Source organism: Sinohyriopsis cumingii, chromosome 2 (assembly GCF_028554795.1).
Source record: "Sinohyriopsis cumingii isolate HCF-2022 chromosome 2, ASM2855479v2, whole genome shotgun sequence".
Lineage (NCBI taxonomy): Eukaryota > Metazoa > Mollusca > Bivalvia > Unionida > Unionidae > Sinohyriopsis > Sinohyriopsis cumingii.
The window spans coordinates 105,401,406-105,411,972 of NC_142962.1; the positions used below are offsets into that span (position 1 = coordinate 105,401,406).

The 10,567-nt window shown below is 34.2% G+C and overlaps 1 protein-coding gene across 1 annotated transcript in view; it reads right to left on the reverse strand.

Annotated features, from left to right (window-relative positions):
* LOC149805547 (neo-calmodulin-like) overlaps window positions 1-9,628 on the reverse strand; it is a 31,849-nt gene extending 22,221 nt beyond the window's left edge. Inside the window, exon 1 of the mRNA XM_089936400.1 lies at window positions 9,403-9,628. Within this exon, the coding sequence (XP_089792526.1) occupies window positions 9,403-9,447 (45 nt within the window). The 5' untranslated portion in view covers window positions 9,448-9,628. The remainder of the gene's footprint in view (window positions 1-9,402) is intronic.
* Between the last annotated feature and the right edge of the window lie 939 nt (window positions 9,629-10,567).

Sequence of the window (10,567 nt, forward strand, 5' to 3'; positions counted from 1 at the left end):
AGCAGAATTTTTACGGTGGTAACAGTTCATACTAGCATAAATTTTCCAATGATATTGAACCATATTCGAAAAAGATCATAATTCGAAAAATTTGACAATTTGGTTGCTAACCTACGGTTAAACTTAACAGAATTATGAAGAAACCCATCCAAGAGGAGAGTAAATTCTAGACAATTTTGTTTAAATTGTTTTTATTGACCCCATATTTATAATAGTACTAATTATGTGACCATATGGGACCATGATGTAGGTACACTCATACAAGGTGTATGATGAATAGACCTTTTACAGCTTTAGTAGTCATGAACAAACACAGGTATACACAGGTATACGCCTGCTAATATTACTTTGCTTACTATCTGTTGGTCTGTCGTACTTTGGTTAATATATTGAAGCACAGAGTTCATATTAACAAGTCATACACATATTCATAAGTTTACATTTCTTTCATAAATATATGGGATTTTTGTAAAACCTTTTTAAAACATGTACGCGATCTATTATTAATTGTATAAAGGAATATATCAGGAAAAGCAAAAGAAGACTCGAAGTAGAGATGAACATAGGATATGTGGGCATTCATATACGTAAAATGGAGCATACATACTTTTTAGTCACAGTGATTAAATTGCTTTTTCAAAACTGATCTCAGTCACCTGATTCGAGTCAGTTACACAACAGTCTGTGACAAGTGTCATGTGACACCTGATTCGAGTCACAGTTACACAACAATCTGTGACACGTATCCGGTGACTTATAAGGTATATAATAAAGAAAAAATACCTTCGTCAGGTGAAAATTAAAACCCCTTTTTTCACAAAGCAGCAGACTGTGAACAAGTGATTATTCGGTAAATTGTTTGCATAATATCCATCAAACCAAAATTTTCTCCATTTGCAAATTTTGTACAGATTTTAATTTTTGAAATTAAAATGAAATTTAAGTAGCTTTATATAGTTTGACCAATTGGGTTTGTTGGAATAATATTTACGTTTATAAGAAAGTTGCACTGCTAAAAGAAAAAAAAATTTCTTACATCATCAGCCTGAGTTCTCTCTTTGATTCCAAAGATTACATTTTCCTGCAGAAAACAAGGTTATAGCTGTGGTATTCTTGATCTACAGATGGAATATTGTTTCAGCATGTAAGAAACACAGATAATAAATATCATCTTTGACAATTGTGACTGTTATAAGTAAAATAACTTGGCCAAGTATGTATATAAAGTCTTTAATTACATCCATTTAAGGTCTTGGCAATGTGTGATTTTATTTGAAGTATAAAATACGGATGCCAATCATGTTATTCTAAATTACTGATCTATGCATTTAATCTCCTTACTAAAGGAGTTGGTTTTTCTTCCTTTTCAAATAAATTGTAGATGAAACCTTTATATCCTTTATAGATTTGTTGGCAATGTGTTCCAAGACATGTATAACATATTTATGGAAACTACAATTCCAACTGAAATTAGATTTCTTTTTACAACATTTTATAGCTGTTAGTTTGCTTTTTAAATCCTGGGAAGTTAGCTCTAAGAGAGAATCTACTTTCGAAGCTGTAAAAAATGTATTATTCAGAACCACCTTCATTAATGCAATTACTTACATATATGAAGTCCATCCGTGATCATATTTATAAAATTACGTTCACCTTCTATTTTAACGCTGTATTATACAATACCTTCTTTTGCAAACAATATTCAGGTGAGATACGTTTCGCTGACTCAAGTAATTTTGAGCAAACGCCAAATCCGAAAGGGAATAAGATCCATGAACACAATCTGTTCCATATCCAGAAATGGTCAATATTTGGAACTGAAAGTTGCGATTGATTTTCTCCCTTTGGTTTATATTTTGCTTCATTCCACACAAACTTGTCAGAGAATGTATTAAGCAATAAAGTTACCTATTCAGGCTGATGCGGTAAACTTATTCAAATGTATTACTAAAGCAATTATTGGTTTTTTCTTTTTATGTGTATAATAATTCCATATTCTTTGCTATTAGTGATTTTTCAATTGTATATCAAACTAGGTTTTATGGCTATTTGGATAAGATGGAAGATACAAACAATAACGGAACAGTCCCCTAAAGCATATGGCTGACTGTATCAAAACTCTACATTCTTGTACACAATAGCTGATCGGATTTTGATTAAAAAGGAACTGAAAGGCTTTTCTTAAAGTTAATGTCAGATATCTGTTTTCCTCATTTAATGCCAGATATATGTCTTTTATTTAAAGAGAGATATCACTGTTAATCAGACACTAACAGATAAACATTCCTTGATCCTTATCCTATAGATAAAACACCTTGGTCTAAGAAAAAATTCAGAATAGTTTCATAAGTAGGCTGTCAAATGACATTTTTATATCATTATCGCACATAACTTTCCGTCTTTCTGTCCATCTCTCCCTCTGCGCTTGCATGTAAACAAGATTTTGCTATAGACAAAATAAGTGCTTAGACATATGATGCTCCAAATTTTAGTTTCACAAAAGGATAGTAACAGCGGATGATCAACGTTTAGGAATAGCTTCAATGTCTTATGTTTTCCATTTTTGGTATCTTGCTTGAAATGCGTGTTTCGTTTGTGCTAATAACTACCTCTAAACTTTTTGAGAAATAGATTCTAGAATGGTTAAACTCTGTCAGCATGGGATTCCAGCCCGAGTCAAAGCTGAGTTCGATAACGAATTTTTAAATTGTAAAAAAGTCAGAAGTCGCAAGGACCTAAGTCCGAGCCTTATTGTGAGTGGTTTAATGTTTTAACGACAGTTTGTTTGGTAATGTCTGCATTACAAACGTGCATGTGAGTGCGTGGGCGTTATCTTATTATACACAATGAATTCATCCTGCAGTTTGTCTGGACACTTAAAGTGAAAAGTATCATGTAAAACCACACGTCAATTATTTTTGTTTGCTTTAGCATATTATTATCCATTGAATGTAATATTGTCTGGTACCGTGTGGTTTGCAAATATTCCTTGTTAATGCACATAACCGTTCTATTTGATTTGCAAAAACACTTTATTGGTGATAGCGAACATGTGTGCTTCGTTAAACTGTTTTATCCCTTACCATTGGGTTCAAGTTAGTGTATCCAATTTCTTTCCAATGTAATATTCTTATTTTAAAATTAAGCTTTATACCTGTATAATAATTCCCCCCCCCCCCCGATCTTCATCGGTCAACCCATTTCTTCTTTGTCAAGTGTTTAGGGCACACAGAGAACACAAACATTCCTGAAGATTCATAAATCTTTAGTCATGATTTCTTCTACACGTCTGTATGATATATTCGATATGTTTCCTACTTCTCAGACAGTAAAACGTGTCGTCCTTCGCATATACTTCCAGCGAATCGACTTTTATCTTTTGAAAGAGATGTCCTTTGTCTATCTTTTTTCATGCTATTGTGCAGTCTTTCTACCATCACCAAAACGTTTCGTCTATAAACTGATTTCTAATGGCATCCGAGTGGGATTTTATCTGTGTAAACGAGTTTCCTAATTTTGCATACAAGTGTATAGCCGATTTCTGTTCTAAAACGGTTTCATTTATCATTATTCAATCTAGTCTACATATATAAAATCGAAAAAGATGACGTTAGTAAATGGGCAAAGTTATAAACTTAAAAATGATGTCACGTCCTAAATTGGGGTGTTTTTGTTTATATACGGGATAATTTGCATGACTTTGGTTTTGCTTTGTTTAGAAGAATTTGCAGTTGTTGGATAATTTTTTTATGAATCTTTATAGTCATAGGACATACTAGCAGCAGACTGGCACAATTAGCAAAGTCATACCTTTAAAAAGAACTAACTTTGGAACAAACAGGCGGAGGATCCGTGGGACGGAACCCCAAAACGGGTCCTAGAGGGCGTAACCCACTAAAGCTCTTGCATTTTAAGCCTATACTTTGTAAAACTTTAACCGTCTAACTGTCAAGAAAACTTGCTCTTGGAAACGTTCTGGTTGTTTCGCGCTCAGATTTATGAACCGCCCCTATCAAAATATGCATGCACGTACTTGGTTCCTGATATCTTCATGTAGACTCGTGGATTTCTATGGAACAACCTCAGGCTATTGTCGAATTATAGGTGCTTCGTCAGTAATGAAATAAGGCCTTAGAAAGTATAAAGTAGATTCGTCGTCATCATAGTCCTACAGGTTGCACAAATACTCACGAAAGCGAAGGAAAGGTATCGAGCATGGATCGGTATTTGCCCTCTTTTGATCTTCCACCAAATAGGTTCATAACGCAAAGGACGCCTTCCTCTGAAGTGTTTGAAGTGTTTGGCTGTTCTTATCAAAGATGAGTGCATTAGCTATTTTGAACTGCATAAGAATAGCCTCAAAATAATATCACAATACTGCGATTTTATAATATCATAACGTCTAGTACGAACGCATTAAAGACGAAGACTAGAATAAGATTAAGTGGAGACAAAATACATTGACTTTAACAGTGATTGCCATGAATCTGCTTCACAAGTCAGACTATCCACATCTCTTTCTCTCAGACTGAGCAACACTATTACGTCTTATCCACCATATTGTATGGCATTCGTTATAAATCTGGCAGTCTGGCACCCTGCCTTCCTGACTAACTTCATAATATAGTGAAGAACGGCAAGGTTCTAGATCAATGGTAAATGGGCACTGTTACGAAATACCTGATATGACACGTCTGATATGTCATAGACGCCCGGATAATCAAGGTGACACATTTGGTACACCATAGCTTTTAATTTCTTAACTCTTTTAATGATGTGCGCATGGTAACGAATACGCTCGGGTCGTCTGCGCACACGTGCGAATTACCATACCAGGCTACATGTTTTAGGCAATAGGTACATATTACAGAGAGGGTCATTTATATAACACTTGTATTTTTAGAATTTAGTACCTAACCTTTTCCAAAATAAAGTTCTTAGTGTTCCTGACTAGGGACATTTCTTTCGTAAACAACAGAATGTACAGCTAAACTTTTCTCAATGATAGAGGATTAAATAGCCAGATTATTATTAATGTAAACATGATTACAACGAATGTGAGTTAAAATGTCTTTATTCTGACCCTGGACATTTCTAGAATGGAAGTTTCTATTAAGTGACACTGTACTTGCAGAAAATGGTAATTGTGATCTAGGTCAAGTAGAGGATTTATAGTCTTGTTTTTATAAAAATGACTCACTGTTGCATTAACATCTTGTAGTAGAATCAGTCTTATTGTTGTGCTAAGTTTTTCATTTGCAAATTATTATGCACTGGAAATACAAATTGCACATCAATAATATAATTTGACTGGAGCATTAATTTGGAATTATAGTGAATTCAGACAAGAACATATTTTGATTATATTAATGTGCTACATCAAATACTCTTAGCACATCGCCACTATCCAGGCAACTGGCAAATTAACACATTCCAGGCTACAGGAACATCAACACATTCAATGTAAGAACAGTTTTGGAATACCACCTGAATTTAATTGGAACTTTATACATCTGGACTTGTGATAGAACTTTTAGGACCATTTGGGATTTAATTCACAATACTGTAAGTTATTTTTAAAATTTTCACTTTTGTATTCTAGGGAAGTAAAAACAATTGTTGAATTTTACAAAACTTGTTATTTTTCGCTCTTTTCTGTTATTTAGTTTAAGAATATAGAGTCCGAACAATATGCATTAAAAAAAAAGTTCACGTGGCACATCCTAGGCAAATGCTGATAGCATAGCCCATTAGAGGTTAGAAACTGTGTATGCAGAAAAAAATCGACGGTGGATGTTTCGTTAAATAAAGTAAATCGCTATGGTAGTAGAATTTGAAATATATACAATCATACAGGATTTCCGAATTTCGAAAATTTACCGAAATGTCTGGCAAGATTTTCAACACTAATATTTAAAACTTGAGTTCAAAATTGTCTCTTGTGCCCCAAACAAATTTGAACTTTACAAGCCATATGAAATCTGTGTATTTCATACTTTGGAAACAAATAATTCGTGTTATTCTACAAATGTGCTAGAACTGCCTTTTCTTGCTGGCAGGGAATCGCTAATTCTGGTTAATTATTTATCACGCCTTGAAATTCTTTATTCTTACAGATGAAGAATTTCTAAAGATTATTCAAATAATCCTGAAAATTATTAATAGACTGTTATTTTCTATGCATATGTCATTTTGCAACACGATCTGGCAGTCTTAAATGACGCTAATAGTCATCAGAGACAAAGAATTAACACCAAGCGAATCATATCTTCGAATGAAAGCAAAAATCGAAATAGCAAATCCTGATTGGTTGAACCCAATGACGAAATACTGGTAAAATTATAGATGCACATCAAGAAAGACAATATCGAGTTCATTGAGTCTTTGTTCGAATGCGGTTTAGGTAAATCACTGTCTATTATACACACAGTTTGATACACGACCCCGAAATCACATATGGCAACAATTAATCTATCCAACATTTGCCAAACTCATATCTGTAAAACGTCTTCTTACAAGTGAAGAACGAATGCACTAGTGTATACTTATTAGAAACATAAGCCCAGACAAGATAAAGTCCTAATTTATGTCAAACAAGAATATATTGCCATTAAAACAACAACAACAACAAATTTTAAAAAATGCTGTATTGACGAAATTTCAGATGATATATCCTTAACATTAAATGTGATGTATGATTATATGGTCATACAGTCCTCATATCGATGTTATAGCTATATGTTTGACAGAAAAAGGTTAGCACATTTTGTTTCTATCTCTCTACATCAAGCCCACTGCCTCCATACATCAAACCCCCTTCTTCCATACATCAAGCCCTCGACCTCATTACATCAAGCCCCGACCTCTCTAAATTAAGCCACCTCTCTCTCTCTCTCTCCATCAAGTTCCCGACCTTTCTACATCAAGCCTCCAGCTTATCCCACTCGCTCCCTACACTAGCCCTGGACTTCTCAAGGAAACGATACGGACATATTTCGTTTTCATGTAGATCTTTGGTCGATATGCAACAATGTAAGAGCAAAACTAACAGAGAAAAACACATCACAGTCCCTTTACTCGTAAGCTTTACGACTCCTGAACGATTCTGAAAACTTCAATAACGTAAATAACATTTCATTAATGCGTAAGCTTTACGAATCGTGGACGATGTTGAAAACTTCAAGAACTTGACTAACAACTTTACGCGTAAGCTTTAATACTTGTGGTGCTTTGTGTAAACTACGGTAACTTGAATAACAGTCCCTTTACTCGTAAGCGTTATATATATATATATATATATATATATATATATATATATATATATATATATATATATATATATATATGTGTGTGTGTGTGTGTGTGCGAGAGAGAGAGATGACAACAATCTTTTTTGTCTGTAAAGTTGAGATTAACTTCTTTAATTTTTTATTAGGTGTGATTCTGTAACTGTGCAAACTGATTTTGTCAGCTCCTGCACACGAATGTAAGATATCGTGATAATAGAAATTACGGGGCTAGCACGTAGAAACAGATGTTTAAGAATCAGAGGACAAAAGTGAAATCTTTCCACGTGTTAATCCTGTGATACATGTGAATAGAGGGTGCAGTACGTTTGGTAACAAAATTCTTTTCTTCTTCTGTACAGTATGAGACTGTACAGTGTGTCACTGTAATATGTGTGCGTGTGTGCGTGTGTACAGTGTCTGTACAGTGTCTCTGTATGGGGGAGAGATATTAGAAGTTAATTATTGAAAAGTAAAAGGTATTGTGCAGGCATTGTACGTGTTCCTATAATAAACAGTATCAATACAATTCACCTTTAATGTTCTTTCGGCCATGTTATTCCTACACTTCCTCGCTGTCATGAAAAGTCTAATGTGATCATTGTTTACATGTAAGAATAAAATGGACTTCATCTGTAACGTCTGAAGTATCACAGTTCTTACCTGTCCTACAGTTATTTTCACTGTCGATTTAATGATCGTTTCTACCTGAAAATTATGTGCTGGAATTCTGGTATTAAAAAGCAGACTTTTTAATTTGAGTTTAATTGGTTTACTCAAACAATACTGTATGTTATAGCTAATAATTAACTGATTTGGGTAAAATATTAACTGTTGGAGTAAAATATGAATTGTTGGAGTAAATTTTTAACTGTTTGAGTAAAAATTAATTGTTCGAGTAAAATATTTAACGTTTGAGTAAAATAATAATTGTTGGAGTAAAATAATAACTGTTCGAGTAAAATATTAATTGTTGGAGAAAATATTAACTGTTTGAGTAAAATATTAACTGTTGGAGTAAAATATCTTTGTGCGAATTATTGCAGAAAGAGTGCGTTCAGTGGCGTCGCTAGGAGGGTGAGGGGGGGGGGGGGTGCGGACCGCACCGGGTGACACCATCTCAGAGGGGTGACACCAAAATGAAAAATTGCAAATTTTACAGAGCACACACTGCTCGGTCTAGTCGGATTTCATAAGCGGATAACCGATCTTAGTTAAATACATGACTATCAGCCACAGGGTGCCACCATGCAGACTGCAGAGCGCCTGGTGCTTATTTGAATGAGATTCAGAGCTGGTCGGAGCAAAATTTGGAGTTATTTTAAGAAGAAGAAATCCATGGTGGAAGTCTGGATGGGTGACACCATGAGTTTACCGCACTGGGTGACACCAACCCTAGCGACGCCGCTGATGCGTTTCATGTATTATCAAACCACAAACGCAGCTTAACATTACAGATTAAAGTTTGTTCATTTAAATATGTATTGACTGTTCCAAACATACTTTAATCAAAGATTATTTTGTCTTTTTTCAATATTTTACACCATTTATTAAACAATTCTCAATTTATATCTACACCAATCGTATAAAATACAGCTGTAAATTCAAAAGCTTTATTCCGTATTAAATAATTGTAATTTTTGTCCATAATTAAAAGTATCAACCAAGTTCTGAGTATCATTTCAATTAAATTTTAACATTTTTTGTGCACACATCAAAGTATGTTTATAAGTACTTGAATAAGTTGTGTTTGATTACTTAATTTCAGGTAAAGGATCGAATCCACAAACATCACAGGCATAAATGACACTTTCAGAATAGGTGTCTAGATGGTGGTATTCCTAGGTTACTTAACATTAGACAAAAATGACACACAAAATATATGTTGATGTTACATAAAATAGCGTCTAAATACAGAGAAGTATTTCTGGAACGGAAAGGAAAACATTGTAAATGTCAATCAAAGTAAACTCCTTTTATGTCGCCAAAAATCGACTCCACAGAAGTTTAACTTTTAAATGCGTTTATCAAGATTTTGTTTCATACTGTATTATAATCATAAAATTGCCACAGAAAGGTGTAAAACAAACATAAACTGACACGTTGCTCTACTTACTCTTTTCACCTTGTCTTTCGTAGTGGCCATATTTTTTCCTAGCATTTTTATCCCTTTATCTTCTGTTAGTCCTAGGATGTATCCATAAATTTGTCTTTTAGCTTATTTCAGTCCGTAAGACAATGATCCATTTAAGCAGTAGAAACTGGATCAACGCGTACTGCAGAGATTCGCACTGTTGTTTACCTCTACCATTTGAACAAGCACAACTGTACACGACCATTCACAAACAGCACCGTGGATAACCGTTTTCGACGGGAATACAATGGCTACGAGTGGAAACACCGCGCAGAATGCTTTCAAGCATGTTGCCAAATGCCCGTCAAGGTAAGTTTAACCTGTCTTCTCTTGCAAGCTCTAAATTTTGAAGAAACGTTGTTCCACATCGAGCACTCAAGCCCCTCTGGTCTCAAAAGTAGTAGTTCCTTTAAAATGCATTGTTATTTTAACAATTACTTCCACGCAGTATGCACAAATGTCACACGAATTCCATATTTTATCAACTTTTTCCTTTAATTATGCATTAATAACTGTCTTTTACAACCAATAAAACATATATCATACACGTAAACATTATTTTCATAGTAATTGCTGGGACAAAGAAACACCGTGTTTGCATTCGTCGAAGAAAATAATCCAGAGCTCTTCAGAGAGTTAGGTAAAGCGAGTAGTAAGTACATCGGGCAAAGGAGATTCAAGGAGAAGAAAAAGAGAAGGAATTTGAAACAAGCAATGCTATTTTATGTTTTAAAAAATTACAAAGAAAAAAAAGAAGTTTACTTGGGAATGAAATCGATTTAGTACGAAGAGTAGATTGAATGACGGAGCCAGTTTGGACAGCAAACAATTGAAGTTTGATAACTGACCTTTTATACAACAAGCACTCCTGTATTGATAAAAGTACACACAAAATGACATGTCAGTTCTAGCCAGAAGTCATATAATAGATCAACAAACTCCTGTAAGGATACAATAATAAACCAAAACAATTTTCCCCCAGAAGACATAAAATAGGTATCCAAATAACATAAATCATTGCGTAGCACTGTATAGTAATGAAACCTTGCGATTGCAATATTTAACTATCAAGAGACACTAACTATTTGCATTACAAAAATTGGGACGGGATAAATGTGACCTCAAAGCTACTTGAGTGGAATAGCAA